At 44.8% G+C, this 16,687-nt stretch overlaps 1 protein-coding gene across 11 annotated transcripts in view; it reads left to right on the top strand.

Moving 5' to 3' along the window:
- The first annotated feature begins 24 nt into the window (after positions 1-24).
- The window catches only part of HPS4 (HPS4 biogenesis of lysosomal organelles complex 3 subunit 2), a 29,864-nt gene continuing 13,201 nt past the window's right edge, over positions 25-16,687 (top strand). For 2 of the 11 annotated variants that reach the window (XM_078336865.1, XM_078336879.1), the window contains exons 1-8: positions 25-112; positions 1,644-2,162; positions 4,600-4,690; positions 6,456-6,599; positions 10,256-10,363; positions 10,770-10,886; positions 12,671-12,765; positions 14,829-14,901. In XM_078336865.1, coding sequence (XP_078192991.1) covers positions 2,122-2,162; positions 4,600-4,690; positions 6,456-6,599; positions 10,256-10,363; positions 10,770-10,886; positions 12,671-12,765; positions 14,829-14,901 — 669 coding nt within the window. In that variant the 5' untranslated portion in view covers positions 25-112; positions 1,644-2,121. Of the gene's footprint in view, positions 610-1,643; positions 2,163-4,599; positions 4,691-6,455; positions 6,600-10,255; positions 10,364-10,769; positions 10,887-12,670; positions 12,766-14,828; positions 14,902-16,687 lie in introns of all 11 variants that reach the window. The other 9 variants (XM_002743628.6, XM_009008345.5, XM_035267905.3 and 6 more) reach the window with 9 other exon arrangements.

Below are 16,687 nucleotides of genomic sequence, written 5' to 3'. Positions count from 1 at the left end.
AGCGGAGCGCGGCGCACTCACAACGTCATAGCCGCGCGCCGACTCGCCGGGAACAAGATCGGGCGGTAGGCGGGGCGGCGCGTGACCTAAGGCCTCTCTACCGTGCTCTCAGGTACCCGGCCGGAGTTGCTGGTGTCCAGCCGCCGCCCGCATTCTGAGTCCAGAGTCCCGAACCCCGAGCACTGAGATGCCAGGGTACTGCGGTGGGTGGGCGGCGCTCGGAGGCCCAGGGATACCGAGGGGCGGGCCCCCAGCCGAGAGCGTGACCCGACCCCGCCTGATCCTTCGGCCTTCGCCTACCGTTTCCCAGTCCCCTGGAGCTGGGGCCAGACACCGCAGAGTCCTCGTGCTGTCACCGATCGCTGCCTGCGACCCGGGGGCTGTGTCTGGCAGCTTCCTGGCCCTTCTCCAGCCATTAGCGTCCCTTTTCCAGCCCTGCTGCCCGACCAAGGCCACTTCCCACACTGCTATCATCAGCCCCTCCCGCAGGTTGTTACTATCACTTCCCAAGCTACCAGAGCCTTTTCTGCTCACATTCCGACGGCGGTCCCTACGCCAGGGCCGTTATTGGCCTCTTCTGGACCTTTCAGAGATAAAAGAGGACCTTCGGTAGTGTGGGGGCCCAGTCCTCTGGGAACAAGGGATGGGGCGTTTTAGGCTGCTGTCCTTGGTTCTGGGAACAGAGACGCCCCCTCCACAGGCACCCAGATATGCTCCATAGAATACAATGAGTATGGTCCCATGGAGACTCAATCCAAAATATCTAGAGCTGAGAAGAAATAGCGATTTTACAGTTCATTAAATATTCAGTGGGGGTTGTCTCTAGAGACTTTAACAAACTGTGTTGTGTTCCCACAAATTGCAGAATGGTGAGCAAGCATTTGAGACCATGTTGCTAGGGCAGTAAGCTTGGAGAAAGTGACAATAGGAATTAGACAGTAGTTTTGAAGTGACCAAGAGGTTGTCAGATGGTAGAATTAGACCTTGTTTTAAGCTTTCCTGGAGAGTGTTGTCCAGACTAGCTAGTGGGTGGCAGATGTAAAATTTGGAAGGCAGATTTGAGTTTGGTGGAAGGAGGAAGGAGAAATGTAACGTGGTGAACCACGTATCTCTGGAGGGTGTAAAGGAGAGCCACCCAAGGTACTTTTTGGAAGAGAGTGCAGGAGAGTAGAGTAAATGATGCCAGGGTTCCTTCCGACTGAAATTCCATGATACACTCAGCCGTCTTTCTCTGGTGGAAGTTTGAAAGCCATTTGATAAAGTTCTTTTCATTTTTTAGGAACTTGCCCCGCTCTGGAATTCTTCACATTCAGGTTACTTTTGGACTGTCAAGATGACAGTTCCTTAATTTGGGTTCCATTATTACCACAGCAACCGCTTTATTTGTATAGCTGTCCACACCCGGAGTGTCTTCACCCTATCATTTGATTTGATCTTCTCTGAGCCTTGTGGTGTGTGTCCCTTAACTGTACGAGAAACTAAAGCCCTTACTCTGAAGTCTCCGCAAGCCTTGCTCTTTGATTTTGAAGCATCATTGTTACCCTTACAGAAAGCTCTTTTGAAATATACTATTCGTTTAATCCTGCTAGGTCACATGCGCTCTCACGAGTTTCTGAAATATCTATTCCTTGTGTATATTTCAGAGCCAAGGCACTGATGTTTGAACTGGAAACTTCAAAACTTTTAATAGAATCTTCAGGATGGGTTTGAACCAGACAAGCTAGAAATTTCTTTAGAACACCAGCTCTAGCATGCATCTCCCACTGTTGGCTTTCCTGGAGAAGAGCTTAAAGAGGTTGTTCTGTAGACAGCCACAGTGAAGCTCAGGGAACCAGATGAATGGATTTGGCTTTTCTGCTAGGATTCTCTTTGTTGTAGTTCCTCTGCGAGTTGAAAGAGGCATAGAAATATTCATGAAACTGAAGAACCTGTAAAAAAGGAAGTGGCACTTTCCATGCTGAGTGAAAACTAACCAAGTGGCAGTTCTGACTGAAAACACTGAAACCTACCACGTCTAGATTCACTGGACTTGGGGATAGAGGAACGGTCACAGCTGGGCAGAAAGAAGTGATACTGGAAAAGAAAACCTAGTTGAGGAGAATGAGGGTGACTACAAAGTAGATGGCCGCCTCCACCTCCACAGAGACAAAGTCAGCCTCGTGGTGAGTACCAAGGCCTGCCATGGCACAGCTTTTGCTGGGCTACCGGATTGATTTTTGGGGTTAATTGAAAATCCCCAGCCAGATTGTGTTAATTTTATTAAGATAACAATAAAAATGCCACTTTCCTTAGAGCAGCTGAATCATGCAGGTGAGCCATTTCTCTCCAAAGCTAATGTGTTTTAACCTTGCAAGCCTCTTGCAATGTTTGAAGGAGTCTGACATTGCTGGGAGATTGTAGAAAAGATAGCCACAGCCTGATCTTGCCGCCAGCTTTGACGATAATGTGGGAATTGTAGTCTTCAATTTGCAGAGATGAGGAATGGTTGCAGTTGAGAGTTACACCATGAGAAGAGGTTTGGCCAGACTGGCTGTTGAAGGGTATTACTCAATGTCTGTCTGAATCCCATTTCCCTTCTCAACCCTAAATGCATTAATCTTGTTTCATAATTAGGTTTAGCAAACATCAGTCATGGAGGAGATGAAAGTGAAAAGCAGGTTTAGCTAGAATTAGTAGGATTTAGTGACTGATGATTTATGTGAAAGTCAAAAAGCTGGAGCAGTTCAAAATGACAGCCAAGTTTTCTATTATGTGCTTGCACAAGCAGGGATGCTTTCACCCAGAGAACGTGGAGACGGGAGGATGGGGTGCACGTGGAGTTTCTGAGTTGGCTTTGAAACTTTTTTGAGGCTTTTTGATCCAAGCCTACCCTGCAGCCAGTTGTACACCCAGCCCTAGGTCTTGGGAAAGTGGACAGTGCCAGAGACCAAGTTGGTGCTTTTTTTTTTTTTTTTTTTTTTTTTTTTGAGATAAGGTCTTGCTCTGTTGTCCAGACCAGAGTGCAGTGGCGTGATCTCAGGTCACTGTAGCCTCAACTCCCCCAGACTCAAGTGATCCTTCTACCTCAGTGTCCCAAGTCACTGGGACCACAGGCACACACCACCATGCCTGGCTAATTTTGTCTATTTTTTTGTAGATGGGGTTTCACCATATTATCCAGGCTAACCTTGAACTCCTGAGCTCAAGCAGTCCTCCTGCCTAGGCCTCTCAAAGTGCTGGGATTATAGGTGTGAGCCACTGTGCCCAGCCAAGTTGGTGCTTTTTCATCAGGAAGGTGAGGTGGGAGCCACAGAGGGAGGCCTCAGAGAGGGAATAGATCCAGGGGAGAAGAAAGCAGGTGACAAATCGGTCCCATTGCTTCTTTATGCTATAGCCTCCTAAATGTGTTTTCAGAGACGTGGAAGTAAAACCGGTCCATCCAGGCTCTGTGCCTCTCACCTGTAATTCCAGCACTTTGTGAGGCCAAGGCAGGATTGTCTGAGTCCAGGAATTTGAGACCAGCCTGGGCAATATAGTGAGACTCATTTCTACAAAATTTTTTAAAAAAATTAGCCGAGCATGGTGGCACGCTCCTGTAGTCCCAGCTACTTGAGACGCTAAGGCAGGAGGATAGCTTAAGCCTGGGAGGTTGAGGTTGCAATGAGCCATGATCAAACCACTGCACTCCAGCCTACAGGGCTACAAAGTGAGACCCTGTCTGTAAAAACAAAACAACAAAATGGAGACCTGGCCTTTGAAGTGTTTGTTTTATGGTCTTAAAGAGGTAATCAGATACTAACACTAAGTAATTATAGTTATATTACAGTGTTTTATGATCTTAAAGAGGTAATCAGATACTAACACTAAGTAATTATAGTTATATTACAGTGTAGTCTGTAAGAGTCTTTAGGGAGGAATAGAGGGTCTTGGAAATTCAGAAGAAAGAGGTATCTCTGGACTGAGGGAATCAGGAGAAGGTTAGTGAGGAAGTGTGCTTGAGTGATACAGGGTGAGAATGTGGTATAGTAGAGAGTTAAAAGTTTCTCTCTAAGTTCTCATAGGCCCGTTTTCCCCCGTTACGGATTTATGGACTCACTATCCTGCACTGAAACTGCATGTTTGCTCAGCAAACGTGAAGCACACTGTGGGCCCCTAGTAAATGTTTGTTAAGTGAATTTGTGAATTCCTAGTAGAAGGGCTATTTCCGGAAATCTTTATGCTCAGCACTTATGAGGAGTCCATCTAATAACATCCCTAACTTAATGTGTTATCAGAGCCTTAAAACACAGTGTATCAGACCATGTGGTTGCATGGTTAAGGTTCAGTGTTTCAAATAAGAGCAGTCATTGTGGGCGCCTCGTTTTTCCTCTAGCTACTCATGTCTTCTCCGGCAGATGGTCTGACGGCTGGATAGAGGCATATTTTTAGTTTGACTTTCCTGCGTTTACAGAACAGTTTTATCTAATTTGTAGCTACTGAGGTTCTTTCTTCTCTGGGGCCACCTGAAGGCTTTCAAACACAGTAATGAGCCCTCCTCAGGCTGGGAAACAGGGAGCTGTCTTTTAAATGCCGTGATCACTGGATGAAAGGAAACATGGCTCCATTCTATTCTCTTGCCAGGTGGAATTATTTTTTTCTTTACGATGGTTCCAAGGTAAAGGAAGAAGGCGACCCAACACGAGCTGGCATTTGTTATTTTTATCCTTCCCAGGTAAGCCACACAGCATTTTACTGTTCAGTGGGGATCCCAGTGCCTGTAAGTGGTGACTTCTCACAAGTATAGGGTTTAGATTAGGACAGTTTGGCTAATCCAGACATTGACGTTTTGACTGTCTTTTTTTAGTTGTACTATTTCTTGTTGTTCTGGTCTTAAAATTTCCAGGGAGCGCAGCACTTACATCGTCTTTAGCTTTCTATTTCCAGCATGATTTTTGACTGCCTCCCTCTAGCCCCAATTTTTTGATCAGCTCAGTTTTTAAAGGTTTGTATTCAGCTGGGCGCGGTGGCTCACACCTGTAATCCCAACTCTTTGGGAGACCGAGTTGGATGGGTCACCTGAGGTCAGGAGTGCAAGACCAGTCTGGCCAGCACGGTGAAACTCTGTCTCTACTAAAAATACAAAAATTAGCCAGGCATGGTGGCGTGCTCCTATAATCCCAGCTACTTGGGAGGCAGAGGTTGCAGTGAGCAGAGACCACACCATTGTACTCAGCCTGGGCAACAAGAGTGAAACTCCATCTCAAAAAAAACAACAACAAAAAGTTTGTATTCAGACATCTACAAAAACAGAGAGGCAGGTATCATGAACCCTCATACACCATCAGTAGCTTCAACAGTGATCAATACTTTGCCAATTTTATATGACCTATCTTAACCTTCTCTTCTCTCTTTTTTCTTTTCCTGGAGCAAATTCTGGATGTTATATCATCTCACCAGTATCAAGCAACACCTCTAACTGAAAAGGACATTATTTTCAACATTACCACACCTAACAAAAGTTACAGTAATTAGTAACAGTAATTCCTTAATATTACCTGATACCCAGGCTATCTTCAAATTTTGCCTTATTGTCTTGGACGTTACTTATTCTGCTCTTCCTTCCCTCCACCCACACATACTTCCATTTATTTCTCTTTTTCCTAAAAAGGATCCCAGCAGCATCCACGTATTCTATTTGGTTATTTTGTGTTTAAGTCCTTTAAATAACAGTCCTCACCCAGCCACTCATCTTCCCCCCGCCCCACAGCCATGCCACTGAATTATTGAAGAAACCAGGTCATCTGTGCAGTAGAGTGTTAGAATGTCCCACGCTCTAGATTTGACTGATTTCTTCCTCATGGTGGTGTCATTGAATGTCTCCTATCCGCTGTATTTCCTTTACATTAGTAGTAAGATCTAGAGTCTTGGTTAGGTTCAAGCTCAGTTTTCTAGGTAAGGGTGGTGTGTACATTTTGTGTCGCATCACATAGTGTCTGGCTGTCCTATGCCTTAGTTAAGGCTAAAGTTGATGAGGAGATTCTGTATGTTCCCTCATGTGACTGTGCTCTGACATGGATAGTCGGGGTTAATCTGGGTCACCCTGGCCACTCTGTACAGGGCATTCGAGTAGGAATGAAAGGCTCACGCTTCTTCTCAAGCATACGCCTATGATCCTCATAACAGAAATACAGTTTTGTGCAGTCATCTCCTGTGTTCATGGTGGGTGTTCTCTTAGGGTCAGTCATCTCAGACAGGGGTTGGCAAACTTTGTAAAGGGCCAGACAGGAAATACTGTAGGCTTTGCAAGGCACATAAGGTCTCAATTGCATCTTCTTTGTTGTAACCTTTAAAAAGTGTAGGAACCATTCTTAGCTTACAGGCCATAGGAAAACAGGCAACAGACTGGATTTGGCTTGCAGGCTTTAGTATGCTGTAAGAAATGACACAAGAGTTCAAGAATTTCAGCTTCCTATCTGGAATGTGCTCCTTTCCCACAGACCCTGCTTGACCAGCAGGAGCTGCTTTGCGGACAGATTGCTGGAGTTGTCCGCTGTGTCTCTGATATTTCTGACTCCCCTCCTACTCTTGTTCGTCTGAGAAAGCTGAAATTCGCCATAAAAGTTGATGGAGATTACCTTTGGGTAAGTTGAATGGGGAGAATCAGTGCTGAAGTGTTGCAGTGGTAAGTTTAGAAAGCTATGCTGACTCTGGGTCTTGAATTTAGAATTATCCCTGCCCCACGCCCACCTCATCCATGTACTGTGTTTAGTAATCATTCTCACTTCCTGTGGCATTTTCTGCATGTGCCCATCATAATTGAGTACTCTCCAAAGCATTTCTAACCTGCGTGGCACATGGCTGGTTTCTCCCTTGCTTTCAAAGACAGGCCAACTTGTGGAAATTGTTTCCTCTGTGTTGTAAATAGAGTTTTTATCGTCATCTTTCTCCACACTTACTGGGTAAGTGACCCAGAAAAAACACTTTTATGTGTTAGGTTTCAGAGAATCCATTAAAAAATATATATATTGCTTGAGTCCAGGAGTTCGATACCAGCCTGAGCAACATAGTAAGACCCTGTCTCTACAAAAAAAAAAAAAAAAAAAATTAACCAGGTACGGTGGCTCATCCTGTGGTCTTAGCCACTCAGAGGCTGAGGGGAGGATTCTTGAGTTAGGAGTTTCAGGCTGCAGTGAGCCATGATTGCCACTGCAGTCTAATCTAGGCAACAGAGTGAGACCCTATCTTAAAAGAGAACAATCATTCCTTTACATTCTAATAGTAGCATATAATCTAAAGTACTATTTCTCACAACAACATTTATTTTAAGCCTTCCCAAGGTAAAGGGAAGCTTAAGTGTGGGATGCTATATTCAACTTTGTAGGTATTATTTCCAGCATTTTTTTTTTTTTTTTTGAGATGGTCTCTCTCACTGTTGCCAGATTGGAGTGCAGTAACGTGATCTCAGCTCACTGCAACCTCCGCCTCCCAAGTTCAAGCAATTCTCCTGCCTCAGCCTCCTGAGTAGCTGGGGCTACAAGTGCATGTCACCATGCCCACGTAATTTTTGTATTTTTAGTAGAGACAGGGTTTCACCATGTTGGCCAGGATGGTCTCTGTCTCTTGATCTTGTGATCCAACCACCTTGGCCTCCCAAAGTGCAGGGATTACAGGCGTGAGTCGCCGCACCAGGCCTATTTTCAACATTTTATTATTAAAATTTTCTCAGTTGAATTTTACAGTGAATACTCATATACCTCCTCAAGTCTACAGTTAGCATTTTGTTATGGTTGTGTTATTACTTATCTATACATCCCTTTTCCTCCCATTAATTCAAATTACTTTGATTTGATTTGATTGAGATCGTGTCACACTCCGTTACCCAGGCTGGAATACAGAGGTATGACCTTGGCTCACTGCAGCTTCCGCCTCCCAGGCCCAAGCGATCCTCCCACCTCAGCCTCTTGAGTTGCTAGGACCACCAGCAGGCACCCCCATGCCCAGCTAATTTTTAAATTTTTTTTTCCTAGAGGCAGGGTTTCTCCATGTTGCCCAGGCTGGTCTTGAACTCCTGAGCTCAAGCAATCCTCCTGCCTTTGCCTCCCAAAGTGCTGGGATTACAGGCACAAGACACTGCACCCAGCCCCAAATTATTTTGTTACAGTTTTCAAAGTAAGTTGCACACATCAGTGTATCTCCAGGCAGATACTGTGTCATGCATATTGTAAAATAAAATTCCGCGTTTGTGTGTGGTTACATGCTTTCCAGGCATTCATCTTTCCACTTAACATTTGTGGTATTCGTTCATGTTGTTGCATCTGTTGATGTTCATTCTATTTTGTTATCAAACAATATTCTGATATCTGAATAAATCACGGTGTGTTTTTCTTTTGATGGACATCTGAACTGCATCCAGTTGGGGACATAAGGATAAGTCTTCTAGGAACATTCCTATACAAGTATTTTGGTGGACACATGTTTTCATTTCTCCTGGGTAAATAGCCAGTCTCCTGGAATTGCTCGGTCATAGAGTAAGTGTATGTTGGATTTTATAGGAAACTGTTAGACCATTCCTACCAACAATGTGAAAATTTCAGTTCCTCCACATCCTCGTCAGTGTTGAGATTGGCAGATTAGCCGTTCTTCTGGATGTGCAGTGGTATGTCACTGTGGTTTTAGTCTTCACCTCCCTAATGATGAATGATACTGAGGCCTTTCTGTGTGCTTAGTGACTGCTCGTATAACTTCCTCTGTGAAGGATCCATTCAAACCCTTGCCCGTTTTTTAAATTGGGTTTTTTTTAAAAATTGAGTTTTGTAGTTCTTTTTATAATCTAAATACCAGTTCTTTGTCAGATACATATTCTAAAAATGATTTCTCCCAGTTTGTGGCATGCCTATGAACTTTCTTGGTATCTTTTGATGAGCAGGAGTTTTCATTTTAATGAAGTCTAACTTACCAATTTTATCTTTTTATGGCTATTGCTTTCTGTGTCTTGCCTAAAAGACCACTGCCTATTTCATTGGAGGAAATAGTCTCCCTTTTTTATTTTTGTAAGAATTTTATTGTTTTGGCATTTACATTTAGATCTGTAATCCACTTTGGGTTAATATTTGTGAATGACGTGAGTAGAGGTCAAGGATCTTTTTTTTTTCCCGTCTGGATAACCAGTTCTTCCAGCATCAATGCTGAAAACACTTTCCTTTCCCTATTGGATTCCTTTGGCTCCTTTGCCAAAGATCAGGTGACCACTTAAGTATGGGTCTTTTTCTGGACTCTCTTAGGCTTTTCCACAGATCTGTCTGAAGTACCACACTGTCTGGATTTCTGTAAGTCTTGAACCAGATAGTATCATTCCTCCAACCTTATTTTTTCAAGGTAGCTTTGTCTATTTCAGGTCCTTTGCGTTTCCATTGTAGAATCAGTTTGTAGGTTTCTGAAGAAAAGCTGGTGGGATTATGATTGGAATTGCATTCAGTCTGTTTATCAATTGGGGAAGAATTGAGCACTTCTTACATGCCAGACTCTTGTAAACTCTTGGATTACATCTGGGAACAAAGCAAAGATCCGTGTGCTACTGTATCTTACATTCAGAGGGAATTTGTAATTACTTGTTTTCTGTCAGGGTTTATTTGTTTAAATTTCTGATGATTCCCTTAGGACAGATTCCTAGAGGTAGAATTACTACATCAAGTAATAGGAACTTTTTCAGGCTCTTTAAACATATGACCAGATTACCTTCTAACTCAGCAAGTATTTATCTTCTGTAGAACTAAGCACTACACTCAGCATTTTGGAGATCTATGACTGGGAAGATTGCAGTCAGTTCTGGCTCTTAAAGCACTTCATCCAGCTCTTGAGAGGCACGAGGGCCATTCATGAAGGAATTTGAGTCCTGTCCATTGTTTGTAATGGAATCCAGATTAAATAACCACTATCAAAATAGCAGTTCTAGCAACACAAGGGTCAGAAAAGAGGTCAGCATTATTGGCTTGAGTTAGCAGAACGGACCTCATGGAGATACCGATATCTGTTGTGGACACTGAAGGTTATGGGTAAGCCCTGGGGAAATGAACAGTAAGGAGGACATTTGGGATTGGGTAACATGAGTTGAGGTACAAAACTTACTTGTCTGTGGAGATTAACTCGGCCAGAATGGAGGGTGTGGACTCAGGGACAATAGAAGATCCATTTGGATGGGCCAGTCACATCAGGACATGGAGAGCCCTGGATGCCAGGATTCTGGGCTTCGACTCAAAGAAAAGGAAAATGCTTGTCTTCCTGGTTTCTCTCCTTACAGGTGCTGGGCTGTGCTGTGGAGCTCCCTGATGTCAGCTGCAAGCGGTTTCTGGATCAGCTAATTGGATTCTTTAACTTTTACAATGGACCTGTTTCCCTGGCTTATGAGGTATGAGTGTGGGGTTGAGGAGTCTTACATTGGGCCTTTTTATAACAACTGATACTGCCAGCACTTACTCTGGCATCTGTTATACTTCATATAAACACACTATGTCCAGGGACAAGGTCGTGGGCTCTCGGAGCCCCGTCATGTGCCTTTGTGCCTAGTGGCATAGGTCACATTTATTCCAAATGTTTATCCCCCTCTCCTCCCTGGGATGTTTAGGAAGTGCAGGCCCTGCTTGCCACCCTTACCCAGCAGACACCCCGGATCCATGATGGGGTAGGTTTAAAACAGGTCCTCCCTTCCAATCAGTTTCCTGTGTGAGGAACAATTTTTGAAGTAGCTGGGGCTCTGGCCAAGGAGTCTGTTCCTCAAAATCTCAGATGTTGACCTGAGGCTCTTTCTGTTTTAGAACTGTTCTCGGGAAGAACTGAGCGTGGAGTGGGACACCTTCATTGAACAAATTCTGAAAAACACCAGTGATCTGCATAAGATTTTCAATTCCCTCTGGAACTTGGACAAAACCAAAGTAACATTTTCATCCTCCTCACTCATTTTCTATGTAAGACTAGGGCTTCTGGATACTTTTGTAATATCCCTGAAGTGAACTATATCTGGAACAGTGAGTAGAATGTCACTTCTCAGGCAGGGCCATGACACGGCAGGTCACCTCTCAGACCCATTTCCCTTCCAGAGAATGGTGCCAGCATACCTGCCTCCTGGAACTGTTCTGATGGTCAAATGAAGCAACACCTCAAATGACACCAAGTAAATGCTCAGTAAAGGGAATTATTATTTTGCTCGTGCCTCAGATGTGTTGCACTCAGTAATCTGAACGCCTTCTCTCTTGAAATTCATATCATGTGATCTAGTTATTCTCAGATTCAGAAATGCCCAGCATGAACATTCCAAAAACAAGGTTGCTAGAGAGTGTGGTCAGAAACTGTTTTTGTATCTCTGAGCTGCTCCATTTGCAGTTGGCACTCAGTGAAACCTAGGCTGCTCGTCTGGCTGCCATGACCACCTGTGCTGCCCCATTAAGAGCCAGCTACCTACAGCCGGGCACGGTGGCTCACGCCTGTAATCCCAGCACTTTGGGAGGCCGAGGTAGGTGGATCATCTGAGGTCAGGAGTTTGAGACCAACCTGGCCAACATGGCAAAACCCCGTGTCTACTAAAAATAGAAAAATTAGCCAGGTGTAGTGGGTCACACCTGTAATCCCAGCCACTTGGGAGGCTGAGGCAGGAGAATCGCTTGAAGCAGGGAGGCGGAGGTTGCAGTGAGCTGAGATCTCACCATTGCACTCCAGCCTGGGCAACAAAGTGAGCAAGACTCTGTCTCAAAAAAAAAAAAAAATCCAGCTACCTGAGCCCTGACTCACATCCCTCTTCTGTGTCTCACTGCCATAGTAAATAGTGTCCCTATAACAGGGGTCTGTCGCTGTGACTCAGGCTTCACAGAGCGTGACCCCATCAGACATGGGGAAGGGTTGCTCCAGTCTGAAAAACTTCCTGTAGCTGGCCCTAAAGCTTTATAGAATGGCTGGCTGGGACAGGGCCGTCTCGAGGCTATGAAGAATAAACTTCTTAATGTGTCAGCAGCTCTGGAGACTCCATTAACAGGGAGTTCTAACAGCCAGTGGATATCTGCTGGTTCTAGCTGGCAGGTGGAAATCTGAAGAGGCTGCTGGTTATTGCTGGCTCTTCCTGACCAGGTCTAGATGCTTTTCTTGTATTTAGGAACTTCTAGGCTATTTCCATACAAGGAATGTGGAACTGAGGCATATTTTCTTGAGTCAAAGAGCATGATGTTTTCATTTTATGTGGTGGAATAGGGTCATGGATCCTGGTGAGACGTTAAACTACCAGTATCACCATGGGGATTGTGCTTCAGAGGGAAGGTGGAGGATAGGGTAGGTAGGTTTCACCTGGTGCCATGATACATATTCATAGCATATGCCCTTCTCTTCTGCTGCCGTCAGGTCTTAGCATTGTCAGGGTAATAGTCAGGGTCTCCCAGGCCATCTACTGTGACCCTTTAAATAGTCATATGCCATATTTGCAGCACCTTCTAGCTTCTGGACAGGCTTCCTTGTTCTAAGAATTTGGTATTTAGTGGTGTCAGCAGTTGTGGGTATAGAGAGGTAGAACAGTCCCAAGCCATTGACACGGCTTTTACTGTGTGACACATTCTCCTTTTCCAGGATTTGAGCTACACCCTGTCCACTTGTTCTTTACAACCCTCTCCCCTTTTCTCCCTTGCTGATTGTGAGCATGCTGATGGGTGGGCATGATGCCTCTTGCCCTGCACAGGTGGAGCCTCTGTTGTTGCTGAAGGCAGCTCGCATTCTGCAGACCTGCCAGCGCTCACCTCACATTCTCGCTGGCTGCATCCTCTATAAAGGACTGTGAGTAACCCCAGACCCCCTTCCCCCAACTCCATCCCCCTGCTGCAGAACTGACCATCAGCCAGCCCCAGATCGTGGTGGGGAGCTCCGTCTCTGGCCATTTCCAAGTGAGCTGGTTTGGCAAATATCAAGTAGTTTAGATTTGACTTAGTTTAGAAAGACAGGTATGTACCTGTCTTTGAGCAAAGCTGAGAAATTGGAAATAGTTGTATTCAGAAAAGAGTTAAGAATATACAAGGAATTCCTATAATCCTCAATATGGGGCCTGCTGGAATGGTTGTCAGTCTGCAAAATACTAATGCAGAGTCCATAGTGTTGCCAGCAGCCAGCACTGCAAGTCAAGAGGCATGGAAGGGGCCTGCTGTGGCCCTCCTACTGCTCAGAGGCTCTGGTGTGCTTGCTTCAGCTCAGCGCTGCAAAGCAGCCTTACAAGCCCTTATCCAGCTGCCTTCCAGCATCTTGGTTGGCTTCTGAGAATTCACTGTACTTCATGTAGTTGGAGGGCCTCTTTGTGAGTCTCAGTGGCCTAAGAGCCACTCCAGGTCATCTCAGGCCTCTCTCGTCATGGTGGGTTTGCTCTCACAGCCCAGGGCAGTCAGGGCCATCATGCTGTGGCCAGAGCTTCCCGAGGAGCAGGCAACTACTGTGCAACTGGAGAAGCACTCAGGCTCTTGCAGGGGCCCTTGGGCCAGACAGGCTGAGCTCTAAATTCTGCTTTCTCTTTTGCCAGCCCGGTGGACTTGAGTGAGTTGCTTAGCCTCAGTTTTCCCTTCTGGGAAGTAGACATCCTTTGTGGAGAATGAAACGAGATGACAGATGCGGAAGAACCGAGCATAAACCCTGGTGTGCTTTGCACTTGTCTTCCTTGCCCTGTGCTCATGGTGGTTCTGAATCAGCTGGGGGGCTTCCAAGCTCATCAGTGACATACCCACCAAAGAGAAGAGTTTTTTTCCCTTTTCTCATTTTGCATTTCTTAAAATATTTATTATTTTTTTCTTTTTTATAGGGACAAGGTCTTGCTGTGTTGCCCAGGCTGGTCTCAAACACCTGGCTTCAAACAGTCCTCAGCTTCCCAAAGTGATTGGATTGTAGGCATGAGCCACTGCACTGTGTTTAAATTATACAGCTAATACATGAACACATTTTCACTGTAAACAAATCAACCAATAGAGGATCACACGCAGCACAATTTAAAAGCCCCCCTTTCTTCCTTTTTTATTTTTTTGAGACCCGGTCTTGCTCTGTTGCCCAGGCTGTAATGCAGTGGCATAAACACAGCTTACTACAGCCTCGACCTCCTGGACTCAAGTGATCCTCCCGCCTCAGCCTCCCATGCAGCTGGGACAACAACCACATACTACCACACTTGGTTAATTTTTTGATTTTTTTTTTTTTTTTTTTGTAGAGATGGGGTCGCACTGTGTTGCTCATGGAGATCTCAAGCTCCTGAACTCAAGTTCTCCCACCTCAGCCTCCTAAAGTGCTGTGATTACAGGAGTGAGCCACTGTGCCCAGCCTCTCCCTCTTAACCTTTCCTCACCATTGGCAGTTTGCTGGGCATCTTGCTCTTTCTGTGTGTTTTCGCCCACTGGGACATATATGCATATATTGATTTTGTTTATTTTTGCTGTCTCCTTAAATAGGATCACATGGTTTCTCAACTTAATGCTTTTAGTGAAGGTTTCTTCACCAGTTCATACTGGTGCAGCTCATTCTTATGAGGGCTGCACACTGTTTGCTATTCTGGCTGTGTTATGCTTGCGCTACTCTCTTGTTGGTGAACGTGTTGGCTGTTGACTCATTTTTTAATTGTTTTTAACCATTCTCCCTGTAATGAATATTCTAATGCATACCTCTTGGTACAAGCTGAATCAAAGGGTTTGGATATTTTAAATGTTGTTAGGAACTCCCAGAGCGCCCTCTGTAAGGGTTTTACTAGTGAAACTCCCACCAGCCATGTCCCCAGGATCCTCATCAGCACGGACTGTTAGGCACCTGTACAATTCATTGTGTTCTGGTGTATTTCTTCTGACGGTGCTCTTGTTCTGCGTGTGGCCTCCTAGGATTGTCAGCACCCAGCTCCCGCCGCCCCTCACCGCCAAGGTCTTGCTTCACAGAGCAGCACCTCAGCAGCAGGTATTGTAGAGTCCGCCTGCCTGGCTGGACGGCCTCCCCTACAGCGACCGTCACTGAACCTTAGGCTGGTGGTGTTTACTTGGTCTTGTCAGGACCTCATGTCCTCCAGTGGCATTCTCCTCAAGAGTGAAGCCATTGGTGAGGCTGAAAGAAAATGTTTTCTGCCACAAGCTAGGCTTGGATAGTTGTTTTTTCTTCAAACCAAGTAAATCTGTGAGAATTCAACTTGTCATGAGAATTTGATGTCTCTTTATGTCAAAGCGATATTAGACTTTTCAGAGACAGACTGTAAAGGTTTTGTCTTTAGAAAGATTTAGGGGGCCAGACACGGTGGCTCATGCCTGTAATCCCAGCACTTTGGGAGGCTGAGGCAGGTGAATCACTTGACGTCAGGAGTTCAAGACCAGCCTGGCCAACATGATGAAACCCCATCTCTATTAAAAATACAAAAATTATCCAGGCTTGGTGGTGGGTGTCTGTAATCCTATGTACTCAGGAGGCTGAGGCAGGAGAATCACTTGAACCCAGGAGGTGGAGGTTGAGGTAAGCCAAGATCATGCCACTGCACTCTGGCCTGGGCAACAAGAGTGAGACTGTCTCAAAAAAAAAAAAAAAAAACCCTCTTCTCTTTTAAAATACTTTCATTTTATATTTATTTGTTTTTATATCGAAAAAGTCATGGATGCTCATTGAGAATAAAATTGCCCGTCATTGACCTGTATAGGGATAACCACTGCTAGCATCTGGCATACTTTCTCCCAGTTCTTTTTTTCTTTTCTATATGAAGCTGTGGCTTCCAGTGTATTATGAGGCTCTCTTTTTGCGCTTATTAGATGAGCAGGCATGTAAAATGCCGCTGGGGCTCTATTCAGCCTCCTCATCCACTGTTGCTGTAGATGTCAGTTTGGGCAGCCCTTCTGGGAAACAGTTTGATAAGATAGCATTAAGGATGCCCTTTATTTTTTCCTAATAATTTGATTTCTAGGAATAAATCTTAAGGAAATAATCTAACTGCTGAAAAAGACTTATACTCAAAAGTTGATCACAACAAGCTTTATGAAAGTGAAACATCAGACAAAACTTGAAGGCTAAAGGCAGGATTTGGCAAACTGTGGCCTGTGGCCCACTTGCTTACAAATACAGTTTTCTTTGGCTGCTTTTGAGCTCCAACAGCAGAGTTGAGTAGGTGGGACGGAGACCACATGTCCTGCAGAGCCAAAAATATTTACTGTCTTGTCTTTTACACAGAAAGTTTACTAATTACTGGTCTAAGGTAGGTAAATGATTAATTTACTCATATCCCTTAAACCTTCATACAGTTTTAATCTGCCATTTAAAATGGCCAGCTTTTTTTTGTTTTTTTTTTGAGATGGAGTCTCGCTCTGTTATCCAGGCTGGAGTGCCGTGGCAGGATCTCAGCTCACTGCATCCTCTGCCTCGCAGGTTCAAGCAATTCTCCTGTCTCAGCCTCCCGAGTAGCTGGGACTACAGGCATATGCTACTATGCTGGCCTAATTTTTGTATTTTTAGTAGAGATGGGGTTTCACTGTGTTGGTCAGGCTGATCTTGAACTCCTGACCTCAAATGATCCACCTACCTCGGCATCCCAAAGTGCTTGGTTTACAGGTATGAGCCACCTTGCCCAGCCCCAAAGATGTTTTAATATCAGGAATTGCATGTTACTGTTTTAAGAAGAAATATGGAATTTTATATAGTGTGGTTTTCAAAGGTATAAAAAATATATAGGCTTCAGGAAAAAAATACCCAATATTAATAGTACTAGCTT

The sequence above is a fragment of the Callithrix jacchus genome, chromosome 1 (assembly GCF_049354715.1).
Source record: "Callithrix jacchus isolate 240 chromosome 1, calJac240_pri, whole genome shotgun sequence".
NCBI classification, from domain to species: Eukaryota; Metazoa; Chordata; class Mammalia; order Primates; family Cebidae; genus Callithrix; species Callithrix jacchus.
The sequence above is the reverse complement of the archived record's forward strand: the minus strand, read 5'-3'. Positions and strand labels throughout refer to the sequence as shown.